At 39.6% G+C, this 27,857-nt stretch overlaps 1 protein-coding gene across 2 annotated transcripts in view; it reads left to right on the plus strand.

Moving 5' to 3' along the window:
- The window catches only part of ST8SIA5 (ST8 alpha-N-acetyl-neuraminide alpha-2,8-sialyltransferase 5), a 74,570-nt gene that overhangs the window by 32,289 nt on the left and 14,424 nt on the right, over window positions 1-27,857 (plus strand). Inside the window, exons 3-6 of one of the 2 annotated variants that reach the window (XM_033011203.2) lie at window positions 9,169-9,276; window positions 20,796-20,888; window positions 23,304-23,390; window positions 27,188-27,332. In XM_033011203.2, coding sequence (XP_032867094.1) covers window positions 9,169-9,276; window positions 20,796-20,888; window positions 23,304-23,390; window positions 27,188-27,332 — 433 coding nt within the window. The remainder of the gene's footprint in view (window positions 1-9,168; window positions 9,277-20,795; window positions 20,889-23,303; window positions 23,391-27,187; window positions 27,333-27,857) is intronic. The other variant, XM_042804443.1, reaches the window with a different exon arrangement.

Raw genomic sequence — 27,857 nt, forward strand, 5'->3', positions numbered from 1 at the left:
TGCCCACAGGAGTGGTTGGTTTGCCTAGGGTTTGAATCATGTTGGGCTGCAGGGGCTCTGCAGAAGCTTCTTGCCCTGGAGTAGTGAATTATAGGTGTCCTGTTTACCAGACAAAAGGGGGCCATTATCCTCACTGATTAATACAGGGACAATTAAATCCTAATTATAATTCATATAATACTCAGTAGCAGCTTGCTTCAGTCTGACTTCATTTTGTGGGCATCTAAGCCTACTTCCATCCATGAAAGCATCTATTTTTGAATGTTTAGGCTAACTCCACTTTCTGCACTTTACATAGATCTGTTGACTCTATAACAAAGCAATGGTTGAGTTTTGCCAGTGCCCAGCACTCAACACCTGCAAATCAGAGCCCTTTCATCCAAAGTGGTTTAAACTCTGTGACATTTCTTTCAAAAACATCTCTATTATAACCTGCCACCAACTTGTTTTATGTAATTTTGAAAAAATTAGCTGCTTGCCCTCTATGTGTGTGGGCAGGTACAAAGTTTAGTCCTACCTACATTTGTAGAAAGGCAAACTCAGAACCCAGTCTTCCTGTTTTGAGTTGTGCTATGCGTGTGTCCCCCACAGCCCCAGCTGTGAGTGATCACACCCTTGACCGCTGACCTCCTGGTAATTTGGTCCTTTATTTTTGACCTGATTGTAGTTTTCTGATTGTTCTTACACTTGCTGGATTTGGTTCAGACATAATTGCTGTGCAAAGCTTTGTATTTTCTTACTTTCACTGTGCCTCATTCTTACCCTTGATTGCTTTTTCATTTAATTTCTCATTTTTAAATTCAAGTGTATTCATTGCTTAGCAGTCCATGCCTCCCTCCGGCAAATTGTAGATTTAACCTCTCGTTTCTTGGAGGCGTCCTTGCCCTCCATTGCTTGCATCCATTTTGCTTTTTTAGCAGCCCAGCAGATAGTCACCATCCTTCCACATCTGCTTTATTTAGTTAGTTTTATGCTTTAGTTCTCATGTTGAAAACCTTAAAAGCCATCTCTGTCACTGGTAGTTTCATGGCACTTTCCATAAGAACAAATATAGCCAAAGCTGGGCTTTTCACAGTCCTAGCTGAAAATCTTGGGCAGTCAGCAGTTTGGAGGGCTTGCTCAAATGGTAGGAGATTGCGCCATCCACTTCTGTCCATGGAGAGAGACAATATTGCCTCCTCCTGTGGCTGATACTGCGTACAGACGCACTGACATTGGCATTTGACATTGGCACTGACAATGGCATTTTGCTCATTGTCTTCAGCATGAGTCCTCAGCGCAAATGGGACTCTGTGGCTATGTTTGCACTGAAGAATATAGTGCAGTATAGGGCCACTTGACCTGCTGCTATATATATTAGTTTTGGAAATGTAAGATGCAAAACAATTAGCTCAGTCAGATCTCTAATGCTGTGGCGAAATTGCTTGTGGTACTTATGCTGCATGAAGTATCTTTGCAGTGAGCTATCATCTCAAATGTCAGAGTTTGCTGGTATCTTAAAATATTTGGGATTTCCTGTGAGTGTATGTGCTTGGGGCTTGATTGGCCTCTTATCCTGAAAAGAAAACAATCTGCCTCACTGTCAGATCATTCTGTTGTGGGTTTTGTGTTGCACCTAACTATTACAAATAATATTTTAATTATGAATAATTATTACAAATATAATTGATACAGATAATCTATTACTCCTTGGATGTTTATATTCCAGCCACAGATGAGAAAAAGAAAGATTGTATTGTTTTGAAAGGTATCCCTTGATGTCCTTGATGTCCTAGTCAACACTTTGTCCTGTTTAAGCAGACTAGTTGAATGGTGGTGTTGAATCTATTTTGTCTTTCTTGGGAAATGGTTTTAGATCAGGTTTTTCAGACATTGCATGTGAATATCTGATGCAAGGATTAACCCAAATGTGAAATGTGCTACATGAAACAAAATCTTTTTCTGTGTAATAGTGGTTATAATCCAGAAGCTTCCCACCTATGTTTCCAATCTTGCTCTTTGTGCTAGTCAAAATATACGCCTCCACCAATTTATTACTACCATTTTCCTCTAACATATAGAGCCAAGCTTGTCCCTGGTATAATACTGTATGGCCAAGTGTGTGTTGTAACTAGATGTGTCCATTTCCCACATCCTCCATCCATATTTTGCTTTTCATGGGACCCATATTTATTAATTTCTTCCTTTTGCTGTGAATATACCACTCCTGCTCTCTCAGATATTTTCATACACTTTTAAAACCTTTTGTAATGGTCTTCTCCCAGCAAGATAGCAGGCAATCAGCTCAGGAGTTACCCACTGTCAGTTAACTTGCAAAGCCGTAGGTCACTGAGACAAGGATTGGTCTCTATTAATGAAGTGAGCTGAAGTATGTATGTGTATGTATCCAGATTAAAACTTGCATTTTGTTAATTTTACTGGAGAGGTAAGGTTTCTAAACTGGACTGGTCAGATTCAACTCTGCTTCCACTGAATGCAAACAGGAGTTTTATTATGGACTCACATAAAAAGGGGAACATCCTGCTCAAGTACATGAGTTGGCTGCAGAAATATTTTCTTTCTTTGTGCTGTGTCTGGTAGGGTTATGACCATGGGTTCTCTGTTGAAAGAGGCCAGTGCACACATGGTATTTTTCTGGCATTATAGCACAAGTGAATTGGACCTTGACTGCTACAGGCAGATTTACCTTTCTTTCTTTCATCTGTGCTGTGTCTTTCTAGATTGCTGTGCCTTGAATATTTATTTCAAAATGGATTGGAGTGTTTGAAGTGATATTAAGCTATTCAAGCAAGCATTTGCCTTTCTCTTTTCATCTCACTTCATTGTCTTCAGGGACTGAGCCTGGCCCTACAGTCAGGAAAGGGAAGTTTTTGGACAGAAGCTGGTCTGCCTTGACTCTGCGGGGTTGTGTTTGATCTCAGTGTCTCGTTGTTACCTAGTGGATGCTTTACTCCTTTTGAACCCCTCTCATGTCTTTTCAAGTGCAGTGTAAATAAACTTGCTGTTTCTGGCCTGCATGGAAAAAAAAAAAAACCAAAAAAACAAACCAAAACAAAACCAAAACCAAAACAGACAGATCCTTGCTTTTTTCCCAAATCTCCTCCTACTGTTATCTTTGTTGGATGCTATGCTTGTCTTCACTTGAGCAGCAGTCTGTCACATTGGCGACTCCTGAAACTCCACTTTCTTACCCAACCTCCTGTTACTCTCTGATCCATTTTAGTGAGTGTTTTCAATCACTCTCATCCGCAGGTCATTCATGCATACCACTGTTTTCATTTTATTTTCCATACACCCTGTGGACACAGTGAGTCATAGTTTCCTTATGTTGCAGAAGGAAGGAACTGGATCTTCAGCAAGCTTAACCATCTGACTTTCCAATACCTCTGTGACATCCGTCTTAGTAGGGTAGTGGCATCATTTTACATTTTCAAAGAGTAACAGTAACATGATCATTTAACACTGAAGTCTTCAGTTCCTCCTCTCAAGGGCGTAAGAATTACGAAACAGGGAAACTGAGGTACAGTGAAAGTAAGTGATTTTCCACTGACTTTAGGAAGCTTATACATGGCCTGGACTGTCTGTCAGGTCAGGGACTGTATATGCCTTCTGTGTTTGGGTAGTATGAGAACAGTGTAGTGCAGCACCATGACCAGGCATGCAGAAATATGACTGTAGAATTATTAATGATGTATACAGAATTAATGTATATAGTATTAGCTTATAACTTAAACAAGAGCTAGAGTCACAAAAGTTGGACTTGCTGTCACCTCCTAATGGCCTTTTTGCTAGGGAGAATACATACAGAGAAGGAATATGAGAACTGCTAGAAAGAAAGAGCAGGAAAAGTAAAGACAAATAAGAGAGAGAGCTCAGAAAGAAAAAGAAGTAATTTGCCTTGATCTTGGGAACACTGATATCTTCCTCTCACCCCTTCAGAGAAGGAGTCTGTAGACTCCTCTGCTTCCCCTTGCTTGACCATCTGTGGTAGGCCAGCAAGCTGAGTCAGATTTTGGCTTAGCTTCACTGATACAAAATGATATTGGTTTCTGTCTGGTTTTGCTTGCTTTTTGATTTAGTCTGCCTCTGGTACATGCAGGATGGGGGTAGTGGTAGCTGTCACCTTGAAAGATGAGTGGAAATAGCCTGCTGGCTGTGATTAAATGAGAAGAGCCGGAGTTTTTTGGGGAATGGGTTGGCACTGGAGTAGCAGGAGCTCTTCCGTGCCCTCTCTTTGCACCACCTGCATGATGCCCCTGTTGCCACTCCGTCCTTGTTGCCCACAGGTGCTGATCACAGTATTACTCAGCCACTTGCACTAAACTGCTCTTACGGCTTGAAAGCACATGGGTCTGTCCTGATTAAATTCTGCTGCATACATGGTCTTGGCCTGCTCTCTGGTTAGAGCACAGACAGGACTGCCAGCTGTGCTTGAAGTCTTTCGGGTCTTCTCCATTTATTAGCTGTAGAATAGCTCTCTTTTAAAAGCCTTGCCTTCTTGTTGGAGCTGAATTTTCACCTTGCCTTCATACTTTAGAAAGGCAGTGAGACACCCCTGAGGTGGGCTCTCAGTGTGACGGCAGCGTGGATACAAAGCTTCTTGCTGCAATTTATCCACTTGTTCATTCTTGCCTTACAGTTCAAAAACATCGCAATTGTTTCACATCCTCTGCTATTAAAACCTCCGCTTGTGCAGGAGCTGTTTCTCGTTTGGATTGCAGCAACAGGCTTTTTGCTTTGCTTCCTGCTGCTTCTTGACAGCCGGTCTTGACAAGCCCTTCAGAATTACTGCTGCTTTGTTGATTTTCTGTTTTTTCACCCCCTCCTGCTGCTATTCTTACATTACACCAGTGATTATCTGACCACATACTGATTCAACATTTACAGTTACCAATTAGGATCAAAATATTGCTTTGACATTTACCTGAAACTCAAGGTCTTTATTGCTAAGACATCCAACTTAACAGAGTTTCTCTAGCACAGGGCACAACATTGCTCATGCTCTTATTTGTTAGGGGTAATTCCTGTGATTAATGATGTCTGTAAACCTTGATGAGAAATTTGCTTACAGTGAATGGGCAAAACATAGCATCTCTTCACTATGAGTGTTTCTGGTTATTACATCTCTTATAAAGTCTTCCCTTGTCATCATCAGCATCATGTGTTGAGGGAATGTACTAATTTTAGAAGGAAATAACATTAGGGAAAATTGAGCAAATGGCAAAGTTCCACCATTGGCAATCGTTGGTAATGATCCCTGGCTTAAATTCAGCTTTTTTTTTTGGACTCTGACACAAACTGTCAAAATTACATAGGAGATATCTATGTCTAAGTCATTTCCTCTGCTTTTCTTTCCTACTTTTAATCTTTCCTTACCCTCTTTTTTGTTCTGCTTCTTTTCCTTTTCTGTGTTTCTATACTGCATATGCTTTTCTGTTGCTATTCTGATTCATAGAAGCTTAATTCTTTGTTTACTTGTTTGGATGTGGTTAGTGCTGAAAGTGAACATGGTAGAATTTAACTACAGTAATATGCCAAAGAGATATATTGATGGAGCAGTTCAAATCTCTTTTCTATTTTCTCAGGCTGTTTACAAATTTGGCCAGACAGCTTTTATGAACACTTACGACTCACAACTGAGAGGATTAGGATATTTTATACTTTTAAAATTGAAATCTCCCAACTCAAGGCTGATTTAAATAAATGGTAAAACTCTCAGTAATCTTGTTAGGAACAGAATTCAGGTCAGTGTTTTTAAATGTCTCATCCTTGATTTTTACTCAGTCCTTACACAACAAACCATTATTTATGGGAGTTGTTCTTAGTAGGAGGAAGACGTTTATTGTACTATCACTCCAGAAAATACAGAGCAGCATCTTGGTCTCAGTCTTGTAGACTCACAGTGAGACACACAGTCCTATAAGCTGTGTGATGTTTCTTTGGTAGTGTGTTTTATGTATAGGTAAGTCTGTGTATTGTTAACCTATGGGATGCCTGTTGTGTGGTCCACTTTCCCTGTCTGGATCAGGGCCGGATGCTTAGCTTGCTCCTGACCCTAAGCTAAGCTCACGACTCTGTACTTTATCCTTACCATGTGGAAGTGTCATACCCAGACCCTTGCTTGCCCTTGTTAGGTATTTTTGTACCTCAATTAGATCCCCCATTCTGCCATTTCAAAGCTAAGTATTTTAAGCTGTTCATCATAAGACATATCTACCATTCCTCAGTGTTAGTCTTCCTGATTTCCTCTTGGATCTTACCCAAAATGTGCATGTCCTCCTTTAAACTTAATGCCTTGGCTGCAGTACACAATGTCCCCCAAAAAAGCTCGATGAGAGGAGGGCATTAAAGAGCGGTTTTATAATTTCTTTTGCTTTATGGACAGATTCACACACACACACACACACACACACACACCCCTCAGCCTTTGAGCATTTACTTAGCTCTCCTTCCAGCTGTTACATGTGGAGTGAAGACGTAGAAAGGGAAAGGACTTTACTGATGTTTTCATTCTTCATTTCATCTGCCTGAATATTGGCTATGCTGTAGGAGAGTTCACCTCTGAAGGACACACTGACACCAGCTATTTATCTAGATTAATTCTCTGTAGTTCAGTTAGCAAGTAAATATCTAAGCCCAAAATATCTAATTTAAATCCAATTAAAAAGTACAATTTCAGCTTGTTTTTCCCACACTTCTACTCTCTCTCCCCATGCATCATTCAGTGCTGCCCTTAGCAATTAACACATGTTTTTAAGGCCGTATATTTAGATGCCTTTCACAAAGACATACATGTTCAAAAGAAACATATTTCCATACCAGTTACAGTGTGGCAAAAAAAATGTGTTAGACTGTGGCACATGGGAGAGAAGCACAAGTGCTTATTTCAAGAAGCCTAAAAGTGGAGGTGTCTTCGTAAAAGTGAGATTTTTCTCATGTTTTCTTCACACCAATATTCTTCTCAGAAGTCATACCTTGGGCAGCCTCAGCTGATTAAAAACTGTCAGAGCAATGTACACGGTATGGGACTCCCTGACAAGCCATAGCACTGCATTACCCTATAGCCATTATATCATGACCTATACACACTTTGATATGTTTCTCCAATTTGATCATGAGAGTAGCTCTCTCCAAGCTGAATGTAAGGTTTAAGAATGTGATATCATCTCATTTTGCTTATGGTGATCAGCACAGTCTCTTCCACTTGTTTTGATTTTTTTTTTTTTTGGAAAACAGGAGAATTGCATCCATTTATTTAACTCAGAAGTAAACAGAATGAGTCTCCCATGAGCAAAAATTTGGCTTCTGTATTTGAAATGTTCCTATTTTTATACTTAAAAAGTTTTTCTTTGAAAAAGCAAAATTTGACCACTGAAGAACATGAAAGAAATGAAAATGCATTTCAAAGAGTCAGAGGGAGATTTTTCTATGTTTTCATAGTACTTTTCTTCCACATTTTGTGGTGGGAAGCAGCTTGGGAGGGAGGGGGCAGTTTAGGACGCTATCTCTTTCCTCAGTTTTAAGATTTTGAAATGGCCCCCTACCTTCTTCAGAATTCCTTCTCCCCAAAAATGCCTTTACCAAAAAGTCTGCTTTCAGTAAAACAAACAACTGAACAACAACAAAAAAATAAAAGTCATAAAACATGCAAGAATAAAGTTCTTAAATTCTTTTAAAATATCTTGAGTTTAGGTCAGCAAAAATGTTTGTGTTGGTGTGTGCTGCACTTGGATTGTGGGATTTTTCTGTCATGCATGCCCACACCACAGGCAGCCCCATTCTCCCTGTACTGCTGATGGAGGGAGAATTTGTGGGGTCAATCAGTTCACTCTAGGGTGAAGACTAGCCCTTGATTGAGTAAATCTTTCCTGAAACTAACTGTGCCGAGCCAACCTCTGTGGATTTTTAAGAACCAAGACAGTTAGCTCATGTGGAAATGCCTGCACTGCAAAGACTTAAAGTTAGACAAGATTGTCTTAAAACAGCTGTGACAACAAAAAGTTATGTGCCCATATTTCTACAATACAGAACAAATACACTCCAATGATGTTTTTGGAGCTGTTTAAAGCTACTCCCCTTTTCTGCTGCAGGAAGCAAAGAGGCCTTATTTTAATGCCCCATGTTGTTCCTTCTTAATTTCCTATGCTTCTAACTGCTGGCAATTAGACTAGAAGGTGGATGTGGTCTGAAAGATTCTTCATTGCTTGTAATAAGCCTATTGACCAAGAAAACTAGCAGGGTCCTGGATGCCCTTTATTTCAGGCAAAGTAGGCTGGCAGATTGCTTCCTGGCTGTCCCCACACAGCCCAACCAGGAAGTGAACTTTCAGTATTGGCAGAACCAAATGTTCACAACTCAGCTGCCAGGCTTCTGAAATCATGAAATTGGGTTAAAATGGAGAATATTAAAAATAACAATCTGCAAGATTCATTTTCATTGACTTCTGAGCAAAGGGAAGGATTTGACTTGTGTTGTCAAATGTTTCTTCAGACCCAGATTTTTTAAATACATGTGAGATTTCTACCCAACTATAGATGGATTTTCCAGAAGACTGCAGTAATCATGAGTCTTGGAATGAATTTTTGAAAGTTTGGAAAAAATTATGTTTGTGATACTCATTGGCTTAAAAAAAAAAATCACCTTCCCAAACAGGGAAAACAAGTAATATAGTGTGACTTAGAGAAGTCATCAAATGACAAATCCTTTACTAGCATGGCCAACAAATCAGAGGAAGGACCCACTGCCCACCACATTTAACAACTACTCTAGATGTAAAATTGAAGTTTGAGGGGTTTAATTCTTTGGCCCTGCAGTTTTCCACTGTAAGTCTCCAGCATTCTGCACTTGCGTCTCTGGGAATTAAATTTCCATATTGCTCCACTCCACACATATGTATGTTGTTTATGAGCATAGATGACTACTGGCCTTCCAGTTTGGTTGGGGAATCTAGTGGTGTTCCCAGCCAAGGACTTGTAGAGTCTATGGAACTAAAAATTAATTGTTTCCACTAGTAAGATGATGTCTTGTGGTTTGTGGTATCTTTTTATTGTTTTTGATAAATGTGTCATAGTCACATTTCTGTGTTAAGAAAAGGGACATGAGAACTCATGCTGATAGACTTGACCTAATGAATGATATCAAATATCAACTGCCTCATTTTCTTGCTAGAGGTCTGCAGTTTAGCTGGCAGAATGGAGAGGAATTGGCAAATTGGACCGGCACCTTTAATTTCACGGATGACGGAGCAGTGAAGAGTGGCAGTGACACAGGCACCAGGTACCAACACCCGAGGGAATGACTACAGAGATCTCTCTCTCTTTATGTGAATCACAAATGTGAGCACAGACTGCTTGAAAAATTAGGTTTGCAGTTTGCTTTGGCTGCTCCCCATGGCACAGAAGATGCCAGGGATGCCCAAGTGCTGTAATATTTTCCCCCTTCAAGGCCTTGGGGCCATTATGTTATATGCCATAAGCATCTGTGCAGTACACAGGAGGGTGACTTCTGCGTTCTGGCCTCTCTTAATCCCATTGCCCCACCAATGTTGTGTATCAATATATGGCAGTGTGGGAGAGTGGGACTTGAGTGGAGAATGTCCCAACATAAGAGGATTGATGCACACAGAGCACACTGGAGAATCTGGCCCAAGGGTTACTTTATAATAGAATACGGATTCTAAGAAAGCACAGTTTAACTAGAAATCTTTCCAGGACCTGGTAGGGGAAAAATGTTCTATCAAAATAAGACTGGATTTTTTATTTTATTTACACTATTTTGAAAATTTGAGCAGCACTGATGTGCCATTGCCCTTGTACTTATTAATTTGTAGTAGGATCCTTTTGATCCTACTGACATGTATCTGAAAGGTCATGAAGAGACACATGCATAGTCAGGAAACTGGCTGCAGTTGTGCTTAAAGAGCTCCACAGCTATCACAGACCATCTGTAGAAATCCAGGTACAGAGGGCAAATAATTGGGGTATCTTTCTGGAACTTCAGTTGTAGAGGTTAGAAATTCCAAGTCGTGTGTAGTATCAAGTTCAAGAAGTGGCAGGAAAATCTTAGAAAGACTGTAAATTAAAGAAAAAATAAAATAGATTTTTAAAAGCCTACACTTAACACATATATAAATAAAACTCTTTCTGGATAAATTATGTATTTTATTTAAATTATCATTTTGGTAAGTGTACACCACTACATCTATGGAGCTGATAGCATTTCAAAGGCAAGCAGAAGTATGGAGTCTGACCTGCCCCACATCATCCAGTCTTACTGAACCACAGCAATACTGCAATTCCTTCTAAGGCTCTTTGCTGTAATGTGATCCCGTATGAGTGCTACCCACCACTTGGCTGGTTTAACTGGTTAAGGTTCTTTTTATAAAGAACCAACTTGAGCTGCAGTTTTCCACTCAGAGCAAGGGGAAAATACATGTATGTATGTATGTGTGTGTGTGTTTCTCTCTCTCTCTCTCTCTCTCTCTCTCTCTCTCTCTCTCTCTATCTATCTATCTATCTATCCATCCATCCATCCATCCATCCATCTATCTAGTCTATCTAATCAATCTCTCCATCCATCCATCCATCCATCCATCCATCCATCCATCCATCCATCCATCCATCCATCCATCCATCCATCCAATCTAATCAATCTCTCTCTCTCTCTCTCTCTCATCTATCTATCTGTCTATCTATTTATCTATCTATCTATCTATCTAGTCTGTCTGTCTGTCTGTCTATCTATATCCACTTCTGTTGCCTTTTTTATGTGTGCATCTATAGTCTGTATATACAAAGTCTTCTGTTTAGGCACCTGGCATATAAAGAACTGGATGTGGCACAAAGACATATAACTTCTTGAAGATATGAGAAGACTAATAAATATAGATTTCCCCCTCCAGGCACCCTTGACAGAGACAGTTGAACCACCACTGGTTGCAGGACGGGGAACCAAAACCGTTATCTGCAAAATATGTATGAGTTGTGAGGTGCTGAATGCTGATACTATTCTCAATCTGTTTAGCCTCTTCAAAGACAAAGAGGTTTGGGATGCAAGTGTTTTTTATACAAATGGACTCAAACTGCAGAGGTTAGGTATAAATTTCAAATGTTGTATCAATAAAAGATGCAAATTTCAAGGTTTGTGTCATGTTAATGACTGTGGAGCTGAAAGATGGGGATTTTGAATTAGGGATAAGTCTAGCTGAAACATATGTTTCACATACATGTGTTATAGATGTTATTTATCCATTTGTCTACTGTCTGAAAGCTGAGAATATAGCAAAACAATAAAGACCTGTATAAATGTGAGACTGGAGGTGAGGCTGTGTGGTAAATAACTGCAGAGCTATCTCAGAAATTGTTTACTGTTTACCTTTGATCACCTTTCTTACTGTGTTATCGCTAGACATCTCCTGAGAGTTTAATCTGACACTCAACTTCAGGCTGTTGAAATATACTGAAAACAAGCCTTCCTCTAATGAATAATTCTTTCCACCAAACGGAAAACTTGCAAACTACATTTTACCAACTTGATTTTACTTGTATATATTTACAGGTCTCCAGAGAGATGTTTAAAGTACACAAAACTAATTATATGTCAGCATATGCACAGTAAATACCTTTCACTGCATGACTCTGCAATTTATTGTGTTATCACCTCCTTGTAAAAGGTTTGATGTCTAAAGATATTAACTGAAATAGATATTAATAGGCTTTATCTTATATCGTTTATATATTTATATGTATACAGACATGTTTATTCATGCATATGTGGTATCAACTCATGTATATTCTATAGCTACTCTTTATCTTTTAATTATGTAACTTAATAAATGATGGAGAGGTATTGACAACTCATTCTGTAGGAGTGATTTATAAGATAGAAATGAAGGACTTTTAAAGCCAAGGCAGCCTGAGAGAATAAGTGCATTAGAACTGCAAGACAGCCAGACTTTGTGAGAGTAGTGGCCATATCAAAACCAATGAACAGTAAAGATAAAACATTGAATGAAAATGATCAAGTAGGACAGAAATGAAGAATATCATGCTATCTGATATCAGTATGAACTGGTTCAGACCTTAACTAATGTATGAAGTTGAAGAGTGGCTTGCAATTGGAATGTTTTTTTACAGTCTAGGGGAGTTCATTGCACAGTTTTTGAAAATGAGCCCTACTCTGACTGCAGACAGCTCCACTCTGCTGGAGTAGCCAAGCTAACCAAGGCTTTCCATCCCAGTGCATAAGACACTTCTTTAGATTGCATAGAACCAGTCCATGGAAATAAAAGCTAGTATCATGAGTTCAGCTGAGTGTGTGGTACAACTGAGAATGTGAATCATATTTGTGGCGTCTAATATTGCTGTGGGTAGCTACCCAAGAGAGATCTCTATTTGGTGGGGCTTTTTGGGCGCCAAAAACTTCATTTTGATGCATATTTCATTGCTGCAGGTCTTCTAGGTAACAAAGAAGTTGTGAATACTTGCAAGGAGTAAAAGTGAAACACTCAGCAACTCCCCAAAGCCATAAGGATGTGTGTTTTCAACCAAAGGTCTAGATATGTTTCAGGCGCTTTGAAACCCTCACTCAGATACAGTGTCAACCAATTGCCAAATACTGGCTTATTTATGGTTCTTATATATCAGCCATTGCTCAGATGTCTGCCTTTTGCTTTTTATCTTGTGCTAAAAATTATAAATCTTAAAACATCCTTGTGGGGAATCAGGTAAAGGATTCTCTGTCTGGTGCTGATTATGAGAAGTAGTATACTCTACTTTGTAGAGTCCTCATTTCTCTGTTTTACTTTTAGTATGTTTTGCAACTTACTGGGATTGCGAGTCTTCATGCTTAAAGCATTTTTCATTGCCAAGAAGCTGCCTTAATGATATGATGATCTATCTGCCATATTGGTTGGGTTATGGTGTTCTCTGCCACCTTCAGTCCATCTGAGCTGAAGATAAGGTTCAATGTAGGACTTAGGTGGTGAGACTACAGAAGCCTTTGGTGGGCAAGTGGAGACATGAGCAACATCAGCAGCTTATTTTAATCAGAGCGATGGGAATGGGCTTGATTAAAATAGCCAAAGAACAGTTTATTAAAAATTGGAGTTCTCTCAATGACTCTCAAGTAAAATAGGACTTCATACAGCATACCCCACTGCTGCTTGTCGGGAGCCAGAGTTGTATTGATACAGTGACTGTGGAAGAAAAGAAACACCAAAGTGTCCCTAAAACTAGAATTCAGTATTATACTCTCCAAAAATTTATTCTAGGGGTGACACATTGTACAGTGGGAAAACCTCTAAACAAAGATTTGTGACAGTCTGTGTGAGAGAAGACCTAGGAAGCACAGGGGGTAGTGGTGTTCATTTAGAGGCATAGTCTGCATGGTGGGCTTATCCCAGGTGGGTGAACAAACTGCAGGAGGTAGCCTGGACTTTGCTATGTCATTTGGGGCAGTTTCTGCTTTATCTCCTGCTAGAGCTGTATTGGGTAGTATATTAAGCTGAAATTGTAGAGAGACCTGGGTGCCATGTAGGTGGACAGATGAGAAGGGAACAATGTAGCATTGGCAGGAGTGGATGTTTGGTCAATTTACACTGCTAATGTGGTACTGGGCAGTGAAATCAAGCATTCCCAAATGACCTGTGTGACAAGACATGAAGACAGGAGATCAAAATCAGAATGTCAGTGAGCAGCCAGTGCCAGTCTGGCAGGAGCTTTCATTGTTGTGATGGAAAACATATCCTCAGGGTATTGCAGCTACCATCTTAACTGTACAGGTGTGTAAACTGTCTGTGAAGTCATGGGACCAGATCAAATAAGGAATCCAGGAAAGGAGCACCTCTGAGATATGACAGATGGATGCATGCACTTTTCTAAGGTTACTTGGGAGGCACATAGGGATATCAATTAACTGCTTTTAAAGGACAGAAATATAAAAGTGAGTCCTCTTCTGTGCAAGATCAAATTTATGAATTTAGGGCTGGTTTGTGGAAGCTTTTTTTTTTTTTTTTTTTTTTAAAAAAAGTAAAAATCTTTAATTTAGAAGATAGGCAGATATCTTGGGGTACTTTGTCTTGGAGGATGAACTCTTCTGATGCTATCTATTATCAAAACCCAGAAGAACTTGTGACACTGTAAGGAGATAAATCCAGCCAAACATTTCAAAATATCCTAGGTGGACAATCAGGAGATTTATGAGTAAATAGCTTTTAACCTCAGCTACTTGAGTCTCCTGGGAAGCATGTATCCCTGTACAAGAAATCTAGCTCCTGACTTTTGTTTGGTTACTCTGGTTCTCCTAGAAAGAAAACCATCCTTGAACTAAAGATGCCATTTCTATCTTTAGCTTTCGGGCGTCAGATACTATTTTTCCTTGCTATGCTGTATTGAAAATCTCCCTGCTACTAGTAATTGCTTCTTGGTACAGTATCTCCCTACTCAATCACCATATGTTTAGATTAAGCTTCATATGCTTCTCATACTTTTTGGAACCCAGATAATTTCTGCAGGTCCTTTCATAACTCTTTCCAGTGTCTCAAACCCTCAAAGTTCAAATACCACAACTGTCTACAGTAATTCAGAAGAGCTATTACCACATAATATATACAAAGATGTATGACCATTTTCTCTTGCTTATATTTTCATTTTTTTACATAGCACATTTTGTTCCTAGCTACAACCATGTACTGAAAGTTCATGAGGAGTTAGACATCTACGGCATCCAGTAGCATTAGAGATGAAGGTGCTAAAAGATTTAAGCAAGTTAATGCCAGTGACATGGGCATCAGTAGGTGGTAGCGAGGAGGAGCATGAAACATCTGTTTTTTATATTTATAGTCCCTAGGGAGGGGGTAGTCAAATAGTTTCACTGGCCTGTATAAGAGAAGACTATTGCTTCTTCAGCCTCCTCCTTTGTGCCCACAGCACCTTCTCTCTCAGTTCAGTCTTTCAAGCACCATCCTGTTCTGGACAAGTCAACACAGGCTCTCAAACACCAGAAACAATTCATGCAGTAATGTGATTTTTTTTTCGTGCCACAGCCCTAGTAAAGTGTAAATTAATCTAAGGGCATGAAACATTTCTGCTTCACTTGCCAGTTCTCAGAGCATCTCATTTAACATCAGTATGTCCACAGGTGTTTTCTTTTGCAAGCTGTAGTGTCAAAGGTCATTACGATTTCCATCAGCTTCAGTGGTGGTGTTCTTGGTGGTGATCATGTAGTCTAAGCAGCATCTATGAGAGCAGAACCCAAGTTCCCCCATTCCTTCCTGCCACAAACTTGCCTGGCAATCAGCCTCTACATCAGCTTCATTATCTCCCAATTGGGGTCAAAGTAATCGTAGGAGGATATGCTGTGCGAAGTCATAGGATGCACTCTTTGAGGGAAAAAACCCACTGTATTGATGTCAGGCCCTTAAACATTTTGACCAAATCTTGTAATTTTTGATGTTGTTGCACAGAAATACTAATAGAAGAAAAGGCTAGCAGGATTCGGTGGCTCATTCAAATGAACCCTGATGAAGTCAGTACTTGGTTTGCTCTGCTCTGGATGAGTTTTCTAGAGCCCCTAGAGCCATGGTATGTTCCACCTCAGTGGTATTTTTGCTACAAGGGTCTGAAGAACCTGTGCGAGTCCCTGCGTGCTTTGGGGAGCGTGCTCTGGCACACTTGCAAGGTTACTGAGTAGGGAAGGTGAATCTAGACCTGAGGCTGGCCATGGCCCTGCCCATACTGATGAGTGCAGGCACTGCTAATTGGACAGTTCTTTTAATAAGTGTTTAGTAGAAGCCTGCAGGGCTTGGTTCATTTAGTCTCATTTCTTAGTTGCTGGATAATGTATATTTTTAGAAGGATCTTTGTTTTTCCTGCAGGGTAGGTGGAATCCTTCCTGTGATACTCTGCTCTCTTGCAGCATAAGTGCTGCAGCCTCACTGCAAACAGTGCAGAACTGGTACTGTAGAAATGAATGAAATGGGAAGGTGGCTTGTGTAGGAGAAAGTGGACTTGTTTAAAAGAGGCCTGACAATTGCACTCAATTATATTTTAAAACCTTTGTTCAGTATATCAGACAAATCAGTGCCTCAATCCAAGTGTCACTTGAAGGCGGGATTGAAGTCTCAGGCTTTTTGATTCATGTAGCATGATCAAGAAAAGCTTACTTTTGATCAAAGTGGGAGCAGCCCAACTGCAGATGATCAAAGACCTAAGAGTTAGCTGGTGTAAGGGGAAACCAAACCTGTCTTTCACTAGAGAGCTCAATAAGCTGCTCAGCTGGAAATGAGGTTGCAATGGGAGGCATGAAGTTTAGAAAATAAGAAAGTCTTAATTAGTTGAAAATGGAAAATTACAGAGTGAATAGCATCACATTTCTTGGCATTCAGTACTCCAAGCCATGAAAAAAGAGTCTTCTCTGAGCACTTGCAGCTTGTGTAGTGTTCAGATACAGGATTTGATCCAAGAAAAATGTAGATTTGAAAGCTACAGTTGACCTGAATGGACAGAGAAGAGTGAGTCGTGTAGTGCCTGGTACCCTGCGAAAATACAATCTTGTGTGCAACTGTGCACTATGTTGTGTTTCAGTTGTAGTTGTGTTCCCTGTTGTAATCATGAATCCTTGTGTTGGTTTTCCAGTAGACTTGTGACCTTTGAGGGATAAAAGTAGTTTACATTTCAGCAGGGGAAGCGAAGGCAATGCAGGGAGAGGACATTCTGGTGGTGACATATCAGGTCAGTTTTATGGATGATTGCCATTCTTGTAAAGCTGAACCACAGCCCTTTTCTGTAACAAAAGGAGTAGCATAGTCAGGTGTGTCACTTGCAACTTATGAAGAGCAAAAAACAAAATAAACTGCACTGCAGCTTTGTTTCTTAGCTGGATGTCAGACTGAGGAAGAGGATGGGGAGAACAGTTTCAATTTGTGCTAATTAACCTTTCTGACAGGCAAATGTATCTTCGTTCACAGAGAACTACATGGTTTAGAGTGGGAGTTAATAGGTAGAAGCAGCACTCAGAGCCCAGGGTGTGGGTGAGACTGATGTTTCCTCTGGGAGAGAGAGGCGGGCTGGTCTCCAAACACTCCTGGCAGGAGCAGACCCTGCTGAGCGGAGGAGCTGGGTTTAAAGGACATCTGTGGGGTTTGAGGGAACCCATGTTCCTTGTGCTAGAGCCTGGTGTTGTGCGAAATCTGTGAATCTGGGAAAATACAGCATGCAACTCTTCTGTGGGAAGAGGTTGGCCAGTGCTCCAGGGAGCTGCCTCTGCTAATTTGCCTCGGTGTCTGCAGCAGGAGAGGAATTGCTGTGAAGCAAATAAGTAGTATGAACGCTCCTAGGAGAAAGAGAAGAATTTTGTTGGTGTTTTTTTGTTTGTTTGTTTGTTTGTTTGTTTGTTTGTTTTTTTTTGGTGTCTACTGACTAGGCACTGTCTTGCAAGTTTCTCAATGCTGCTGCAGTGTCATTAATGCTTGCGTCCTAAGTGCTACAGCATCGATAGCATTAGCACTAAAGAGGCTTAACATCTGGCTGAGTGCTTCAGATGTGGTTTGGGGATTATGAATGACAGCCCAGATGATGATTATGCAGCAGCTCAGGCAGGATAGGTTGGTTTCAGTCTAGCTCACCCCACAGCCCGTAGCATCTTCTTCCCACTCAGTACAGAAGTGACACTGCTGTCAGTGTCCCCAGCCTTTGCAGTGGGAGGCACGTAGGTGTCTCATCAGCAGTGTCATCCGGCCTGTTTCACAGATCCTCCCTCTGCATTCTCCTAAGGTGCCAAATGGTGAATTTGCCACTCCCAGTGGCTCTGCTGGAAAAGCTGGAGCTATTGTGAGGGTTAGTAACTTGCAGGACGGTCCTGTGCTTTTCGAAGCTGCATGCTCATGGAATCACTGCTACAAATGCAGTGCTGCCTCCTGCATTTCCTTTCAGTTGGTTTATTTTTTACTCAATCCTTTCCTCCTTACCCTTTTGCCTGTTTGGTAACACATCCTTTTTCATTTCTACTTTTGGTTTGCAGATTAGGTAAACAGGCAATGATCAAAGGGAATCTCTGGGACTCAGGAAATTTCATCTGTTTCATAAAATGACATTGTCTCCAGTGCCATGGTCTGAAGCCAGCTTTCCCCTGCTGCGGCATTCCCACGTGATAGCATGTGCTGCTTGACATCTGAGCTGCAGTTCTGTAACTTAGCAGCAGAGCCAGAAGTGTGCAGAAAGATAAAAATACATGTTCACCTAGATTTCTGACAGTCTTATCTGTCCTGAGACACATACAAGGTACTGAAATCCAGTGTTAGGTGCAAGGCAAGGATGAGGCTGATTGATAGCCATTGCTGTTTCTCTTACGTCCCAAGAGGTAGAAGTGGTGTGTAACATGCTGAGTGTTGCATGGAGATGTATACTTGCCTCTAGCTATTGTGTAGAACATGCACATTAGAGGTCCCAGTCTTGTCTGACTCAAAGAACCAAAGTGAAGAATGGATACCACAAAATACAATAAGAAAAAATGAGTATTGCAGGAGGATGAGAAGTTGTCTGGCCTGGAGGCCAGAGGGGACTCCTTCACCCACATAAATTTCTATGACCGGCAATAAGTCCTGTGGTGGTTGCTCCACAGAGAGAAATTTCAGTTTAGTTTTGGAAATTTATCTGGAGTACATCCACACAAGGCTTTGTTCTGGTGCAACCAAGTGAGCTCTTAATCCAAATTTCAGTTGGAGCAGCTTTCAAAATACACAAGTTGCTCAGCTCTAGCTCAACAAGCCAAGCACACAGGAGATGTGCCAATGTAATTGATTTCAGTTACCCTTTAGTAAAGACTGAATGTCCAGATGAAAGATTGAGTTTGAAGGAGAGCCCAAACCTTTTAATAAGAGACCAGATGAAAGTTCATGTTACATTATCTTCCTTCTGGAGGCTGAAGAGGTCTTGTCCCAGATTTGTCACTGATTATGGAGTGCTTTAAATACATAATTTCCTCTACAAAACTCATAAAAAATATATTTGTTTTGAAGGCTATGCAAACACATTTACAAATAGTCACATTATTTAAAGATTGCTGAGCTATTGGTTTTTTTTCTGACAGTAATCAGTTTACTTCTGTACTAGAAATTTATGATGTTCTCCTGCCGTCTTCTAGGCATGGCCTTACCCTTTTAACTCTCAAGGTTTGTGCCTCTCACTGGATCACAGAAATGATTGGTTTGGGATTTGGCAAAACTGAGGTGGTGAAAACCTCAGGGAGAGGTGAAGGAGACACATCCTAAAGCAGCATTTCACAGGATAGAAATGTTCCCAGTTGGTAGCAGATTGCTTTGGGAGGCTCTTGGGCTTTTTCCAGGCTCATACTATAGTCCCTTTCTCCCTTCTATGGGTTTCTCTCTTCCCCGCTTTGTCAGATTGATTTCTGGATGTACTTACAAGGCAAAATTCAGAAACTGTTTGCTTTGAGAGGCTTCTAGCCTTTGAAAAACTTGTTGGAGATACCTGGAGATGTTATTTTCTGGACACTCTCCGTTCCTACAGTTCCCCTGGGAGGCGCTTAGCACTTCTCCAGAACAGATCAAACTTTAGATCCCCAAAATTTTGACATTAACTATAAATATGAACTACTAAGGAAACTAACAAGGCATTCCTGCTTAAGGACTATATATTCAGAACTGAACAGACATTCAGGGCAAACATGAATTTTGATGTTATTTTACAATGAGACAAACCCAAAATATTACAATTTAAATGATGGTTTAAGTAAAGCTTTTCCAGGAATCTTGTTTTTTTTCTTTCATATTGAAAATTTAAAAGATAGTTTGGAGTTACAGCCTCATGAATTCTGATATTTTAAAGGATCCATTAAAATAACTTGTTCTGGCCTTGGTCATAATACCAATTCCTCCAGGTTGTCTCCTCATATTTCTTCATTGTGCACATAACTGCTGTATAGGTATGCACAGTTCATAGGTATTAGGTTTTAATACAGGCTTCTAATGATATGTGCTGAAACTGATACAGAGCTTGGTTTAAACCCTAAATCTTTTTTGTCATTTCAACACAGTCCCATTCAATTCACTGGACAGCCTGTGCTTTTTCTAGCTCCTAAAGATGAGTAACTACCATTGTGTTTGTTTCCCCTTCACTCCAGTTTGATGACTAAGGTGGAGGAATTTAACCAAAAAAAAGTAAATATTTATGTCTATATTTTAATTAAGAATAACACTGTCATTTGTGCTGTGTCTAAGCATTCGAATCCTTTCATTTTCAAAACCATATCATTTTTTTTAAGAAAATCCCAGCTTCCCTTTCCGTCTGAAGATAACAAAAGAGTAAATCCCATGAAATACTCAGTTGCGTATGGTTATGCAACAGTATCCACAGACAAGATGCAACCTCCAGCACTTTGCTTTCCACCTAAGACCAAAATTTAAGGTACTGTTTTTAAACTCTCAGCACATTCAGACACCCAAAGGGTAGGAACAGTGTTCTTTAAATGATCAGTGCTTTCCGCCTGACTTTCAGTGGCAGTTGCCGTGTACCGACTGCTAGAAAAGGCAGCTAGTCCTTGGTGCCTACAAGATAGATGAACTCTTGTAGGGATGGAAAAACTGGACATGGGTGGCTGTTCTACAGTCAGTAAAGATGTCTGCGTTTTCCTGTGAAGTGATGACCATGGTCCAGACAGTGTAGTCTCAAGTTAGGCAAAAATTATAAATGACAACTTTAAGCAAATTCCCATTGATACGTAAAACAAGTATTCTAGTCTAAGCCTTATTTATAATCCTTTTCCTTGTTCTTTTTCAGGTATTTTGAATTTTATGAAGGGCCTTTGGAGTACAACTCTACCAAATGCCTGGAATTACGTCAGGACATCATTGAGGTGAAGGTTTTGTCTATGTAAGTATGAATGAACCTTGCTAAAAAGGTGATTTTTCAGGCAGGATGAAAATGATAACTTATAATGACATTGTCAAAAGATACAAGGCTCAAGAGATCCCTTCAATAGGAATCTCACCAGAGATTCCTGAGGTTCTCTTATATGTGCAAGTAGTGACATTTGAATTTGATCTGAGGGCCATTTTCACATACATTGAGGAATTTTGGACAGGCCCAGTATCACTATTTGGAGTTAAATACAGTGTTTGCAATATTATTTATAATATTATATTCCAGGTAACTGAAGAGTAAGAACAGCCAAACTGACTCACAGCAAGTGTCCATCTAGTTTAAGACTCCATCACTGACACTGGCCAGTAGTGAAGGCTAAGAAATGAAGCAAAAAGGTTAGCCCTGCCTGATAACAAATACCGGCATGGGGACTAGGTGGTGACTAGACTACAGTAATCAGAGTGGACAACAGACCTCTCTATTAATTTGTTTAGATCTTTTCTGAGCCCATTCGTACTTTTGACCTCCTCAATCAACAGTGAGTTTCACAGCTTAATAACACACAGTAAAAAGTAGGAAAATGTGATTCTGAGAAACAATACAATGTCTTTAATTTTCTTTTGTGGTCCTACATGTACTTCAGGAAACTAATGAGATGAATGAGGTGTATCCGTGGAGCCATAGTGATGGAGTCGGGCAAAAAAGTGAGGTTGCCAATGGAACTCATTGGACACAGCACAGCAGGGTATTTTTGTGTTGCCCTTTTTAATTTTCAGCATTTCAGTGACTTTAAGTGCTTAGATTATGCCTAATTCGTCACCATATCTAAACCCAATGGTTTAGTAATCTTACCAACAGTCCACAAGCCTTATTAAGGTCTGTAAACTGAACTGAGAATCTGAGTTGAAAGTGCAGTTATACAAGTGCATAGCATTAAGCAATCAAAACTACAGAAAATACAATTTGTTGCTTCAGGTCTGCATGATTTTGTGCATGTCTCCCTCACTGACTTTATGCACAGAAAAATGTAGGTTATGTCTTTGTCTTCTCTATTGGGTACTGGATGAAGGATGCACAAGTAACAACTTTGCACTGCTTGCTGACTTGCAGTGCCTAAAAAGAAATAGAAGGGGTGAGAATGTCACACTTCTGCCAATGTTCTGCTGAAGATAGGAGTTTTTAATTGCTCTTCTGCATACTTATCAGATGGTACAGAGAATTACTTGTTTCTCTTCACTTTATCTAATTACACATAGAAGGTAGTGGAATCCTGCTCAGATGGATAGAGTTAGCCTTACTTTTACAATAGATGCCATTCTTTGTCAAGCTCTTTTACTGTAATGGGTTCTTCTGATGTGCTTGCTTCTAACGTGCTACATTTCCTAAGTCACACCCTATGACAGTGGAAGATTTCCAAGTTAATGTGCTCTGGTAGGCTACAGAAAGTACAATATGACCTAATTACTTCCTGTAACTTCCACAGCCAAGGAAATCCTAAATTCTACTCAATTTATATATATAATAATCTTAAAAGTCTTTGCTTTATTCAAATATTCAAAGCCCTTGAACCTGAAGAGAAGTCATTCAGACCTATCAGACTTGAAGAAATACCAGACTTCAAAATTTCCTAGCCAGATTATGACATTGCTGCCTAGCTCTAGATATTTGCAAGGCCTTCATTGTCTCTGTTGTCCAAATACAGAAGAATAGGTATGAACTCTAAGGTAGAAGTGGTTGGAATTGATGATATCACCAAAAATATGTCATCCTATATCAGCTGAGGAGAAATAGGAGTGTCATTTTTTGATATAACTAGAAGTATATTTATTAACATAGGGAGGAGGGAGAAATCCTTATGTAAGGAGATTTCATGTCCCATTACCATCACAGATGCTCATCCCTACACACATGCTCTTGAATTTATAAAATGTGCTGTTCTGTAGGATCTCATGGATTAAGATAGCCTCACCAAAATATAATGGTAATTGACCAAATTATCTAAAGTATCATCTTTTCCAATATCCACTCTTCTAGGCCCTTCTGTTAGGTGGAACTTTTTCCCTACAAACTCGCTGTAGTTGCCAAACTCTCATTAGCTTCCCAGCAGACTGTGGAGAGTCTTCTGTACAGTACATGCTTCTTGCTCAAGATTGCATTTTTTATCCTGAAGAAATGGAGAATGCCTATCAGGAAAGAGAAGTCAGTCACAAATATCTGAAGAGCTCCGCAGTACCTGTGTATACATGGCTTAGAGTTGCTATGTCTGAGCAGAAAAAGAAATAAAAATGATAAATTTTGCACTGATTAGACTGGCTAGTTTGCCCTATCAAAAGCCTACTGCACTGTACTCTGGCTGCAGTTGGTTTAGGAAATGAAGCCCTTAGAGTAAAGTGAATTTTTGTTTCCTTTCTTTTTATCTTTTAGGGTGAAACAAACTGAATTGTTTGACAGGTGGAAGAGTCTTCAGATGTGCAAATGGGAGATGAATGTCACAGAAGCTAATCTATTCAAGTAAGAATGGTCTACATTAATGAGACTGAGCAAGATTTATTTGTCTGAATTTACCTTCCTGTAGAGAGATTAACCCTTCATATGGATACCAAGAATAAATATTATAACATTGTTACTGTTGCAGTACTGTCCTTCTGAATAAATGCAGACTTTTTTCTACTTTAAAAAAGTCAACAACAGGAGTGAAAGAGAGCTCTTCTGGCATGTGGAACAGTATTCCCAGGAAAGGCAGGGAATTTGGTATGGGAAAGACTTCCGGGTATGAATCAGGCAGAAGTGAGAATGAAGCCAAGACATAATGGATGCATCTAATACATCAACCTAACTCTGGTGGTGTAAAATAGTTATATCATTTGTGACGCTGCAAAGTTGGCCTACAAAATACTCAAACTGCATTTTTTCTGTGGTGTATTAGGTACTGACAGACCCTCTTTATGACTTCCTTTTTTTGAATAGCTTCTCAGCTATCTGACTATCTAGATATTATTTCTGGCCTTCAGAGACATCTGAAGTTTGCTTCTGTAGTACTCTGTCTTCCTTCATGTGACTTCCTTTTTGCTGAAGGTCCTCCATGGTCCCTTTGAGATACAACTTTTGAAATTGGTCTTCTGAAGGCAATAGTAGAATGAAGCTAAAACAATATTTGAATGTTGTATATTGATATATTCAAGGGCCATAATTGGGTAGGTCTGTAGAAAACACAGTATTTCAGAATGTGTGATCTGGCACAGGCAGGATGCAGGAACAACCACAAAGCCATGGGTGAAATGCCAAGAGCAAATTTATTCTTGTTACCACATGACCTGGGGATCTCCCCAGCAGCGCCTGGGCAGAGGCATGCAAGCGGGGATGCCAGCACTGTGGACCTCGGTCCTTGCTAGTCAGAAAAATGAGGAAAAAAAAGGTCTCAAACCTGCTGCTTTCGCCTCTTTGTATGTAGGGATTTTTGCAGGTGTACTTTTTCACTGTGCTTTGATCTTTTCCAGAGCAGGGCAGGGATCTCAAGGATGTTTGATAAGGTGACACTGAGCATTTCATCTATGTTATCTAAATGCAGACATTCTACCCATCAAGCACACAGAGCTAAATAACAATTAATGTGATATATGTGGTTTTTGGCACCCCAGCTGCAAGTCACTTGAGCATGTTTACAGTCGCCCTCTCCAATATTCCACTGTATTCCCCCACAGAGTAAGTGAAATATAGGCTGGTTAAGTCTGTAAGTCACCAACACATTTCAGAGCTGTTGTTTAGAATAAAGCCCCACAACTTTCTCCCAAATTCTCTTGCACGATTCCAGGAAATAGCTGTCACGAGTTAGTGAGAGAATGTGAGAATGCATGTGCCGAGTTAGTCATTAACATCTTTAAAAATAACTAATTGTTAGTCCCAGGCTCGTAGCAGTTTTTCCAATGTGAGCTCCACACATCAGTTTTTCAGGTTTTTTTTTTAGCATACCTTTTTCTGGAAAATATTGGATGGGCAATTATCAGAGCTCATTTTGAAGACAAATGCCATTCTGGATTAGAGCCTACTATCTTAAATATTGCTTGGAGTAAGAGAACTAATGACTGTGCTCAGAGTGCAAGGAGCACATTGAAATAAGGAGAGGAGCACACTGAGTACGGAGTCCAGCCCGGTGGTGGGAGCAATGAGAAAGGACTGTCTAAACCCATCAGAAGGACCATCACTCTCTCTTAGGCCACCAACAGTAAGCAAAAAACCCCTCCCCATCCTAGACAGTTTGTTGAGAGAGACATGAAAGACTCTTGTCTCTGGCTATACCTCCTGACTGATATATCACTGCTTAAGAAACTCCCACTGGCACCTAGATGTAACCCAACCTTTGTTAGCTGGTTCCAGGAACAATAATCATGCTAGTCATGAAAAAAAAAAAAAAAAAAACAACAAGCCACCAGTGTTCAAAGTCTGTTTCATTTTTGTCTTATGGGACAGAGACTTCAGTGTGTGAATGTGTGGAAAACCTGTAGTCCCTTAAAAGCAAACCAAGTCTCGAGTTTGGAGGTAGACTAGTAAGTAAGGTAAAATGTGGTGGTCTGACACCACTAAGCTGTGAGGTTTTGAACTTTGCTAGTTCTGGACCATCAGATGAGATGAGGAGAATCCAACAAAAGTTATATGGCAGCTACTTAAGCAGCAGGGAGGGAGGAAGCACAAAAATCACACTAGCTTTTACATCTGGAGACTGAAGGAAAACACTGTTCTTGACAGTCTTCCTCCTCAGATATCAGATATTTACGTTAAGGAATGTGCCTCTGGAAAACCAGTTGGACATTGGATTAAAGAACAACATCTCTTTCAATTTCTTAATGCAGAACTAACAAGATTTTTTTTTTTTTTATCTGAAATATCACAATTCAATTCCTCTACCTACTTGTAATTATTTAATGATTTTGTCATTAGAAATTATTCATTGATTTATTCAGTTTCAATTTCTGCCATGGTCTGTGTGTCATATTGGATTATTCTGCATGGATCAAGTATATAATAATAATTGGACATCACTGCAGTGTTTGCATAATTCTGTATTTGCTTTCTGGTGCTTGTAATAAAGCCCATAAAGAAGACTGGCTTATTCTTCCAACTCATAATGAGGCCACATACCCCAGAGGCAAGGTATTTAATGTAGGTTATTTGAGAGTTATTTGGCTTTGTCTTCATGTTTGTGCATTTGTCATGACATGTATTTTTCATTAAAGGTGTAAGATGCATTGACTGAGAAACAAACTGGCTATGGAGTAAGAGTAATATGAAGTCAGGGCTTTCAGTTCCACCAGCAGAAGGATAAAAGCATTCAGGGAAAGATGGGAGCTAAGAAATGGACCCTTATTTTAAATGCTGCTTTTCCTGTTTAAATTTCATATCAGCACTGAACGGGATTTTCTCTCAGAACAAGAATCCCATATTTGAGATTTCAAAACAGCTCTTGTTGGCATTGGAATCCCTGCCATTTTGTCCCAATGACAAAGAAAATTTTGGCCATTTGTTTGAGATTTTGGAGTTGTAGCCATGACCAGTCTGCCTGGCATCCATCTGTCAGGTCACATCATCTTCTTGATGCACATATGCAAGGCCAAAGGCAAAACTAAGACCTTTAATTTTTTTAAAATAAAGTGTGCTGTGCTCCATGGTAGTGTGGTAAGTGGGGTAGTGTCTTTAGGTATTGCCGTGTTTAAGTCCGTGTCCTGGCAAGCTTCCATATCCCTAGATGAATACTTTAACCCCAGCAATTCCTGCCCAGTGATGAATAGATAATTTACAAGAAGTTGAAGACCTCTAAAGCAGAGAGGGACCAATTCATTAGAATGGTTTCACCAGGACAGTGGGGACTGAAGCTCAGTTTTGCAGTCTGGAGCAGAGCAAATTTTGCACATGTATTTCCTGCAGCCTAGAAGAGAGCCAGGTACAGGGATCTAATTTCTTCTGTTTTTTTTGGTTGGTTGGTCGGTTGAGTGGTTTTCATTTGTTTGGGTTTCTTGGTTTGTTTTTGTTTTGTTTTGTTTTGGTTTTTTGTTGTTTGTTTTGTTTGTTTTGTTTTTTTTTTTTGCTTGTTTGTTTTACTTTTTTTTTTTAAAGCCATGAACTCCTCAGTCAAGGAAAATTTCACCAAATCTGAAATTTTCTAATGGAAAATCCAGCAAGCCACCATTTCACCCCTCCTACAGCTAAAAACTTTATTTTTGCTGAAAAAAGCCTTGTTAGGAGTAATATTAATTGCAAATCCTAAAGCATGCTATCAGCTCCTTGATCTTATTTCTTTCTTTTTCATTTTACAGGTCTACTTTGTCAAGGTGTTGCAATGCCCCTGCCTTTCTGTTCACCACCCAGAAAAATACTCCTTTGGGAACTAAACTGAAATATGAAGTGGATACTAGTGGAATCTTCCATATCAACCAAGAAATCTTCAAAATGTTTCCAAAGGTACCTCATTCCTCTGCCCATTTGTGGAATCAACTTCACTCTACTTGCTGCATTAGATATTAACCTATAGCCAAGCATTTAACTGTTGGATGTTTGACATTTCTACAAACTTCATTGCCTATACTTTGAACATATTTATTTTTGTTATGATATTTTAGCTGATTATCATATTTTATAGTGGTCATCTGTTCTAATATGAAATATATACGTGTATATATATATACTTTCCTGCAGAATATTACTGACCAAGCAGAAAAGTGGCTAGTGAAATAACTTAAGAAAGCTGAATAAAAGAGACACTTACTGATCAGAACTTTTTAAAAGTACAATACTCACATAAAATAAGTCCAACATTTGGGGTATATCTACTTCTTTAGGCATGTGATTATTTTATAATTCATATTCACCATGACCATCTATTTTTATACTTATTTCTGTTTGCAGATTATCTATGAACAGGCTGCACAATTTTTAAATATATTCATCATAATGATTATTCAAAATCTTTTCAGCAAATAATCCTTG

This window comes from Tyto alba, unplaced genomic scaffold, assembly GCF_018691265.1.
Source record: "Tyto alba isolate M040663 unplaced genomic scaffold, T.alba_DEE_v4.0 Super-Scaffold_42, whole genome shotgun sequence".
NCBI classification, from domain to species: domain Eukaryota; kingdom Metazoa; phylum Chordata; class Aves; order Strigiformes; family Tytonidae; genus Tyto; species Tyto alba.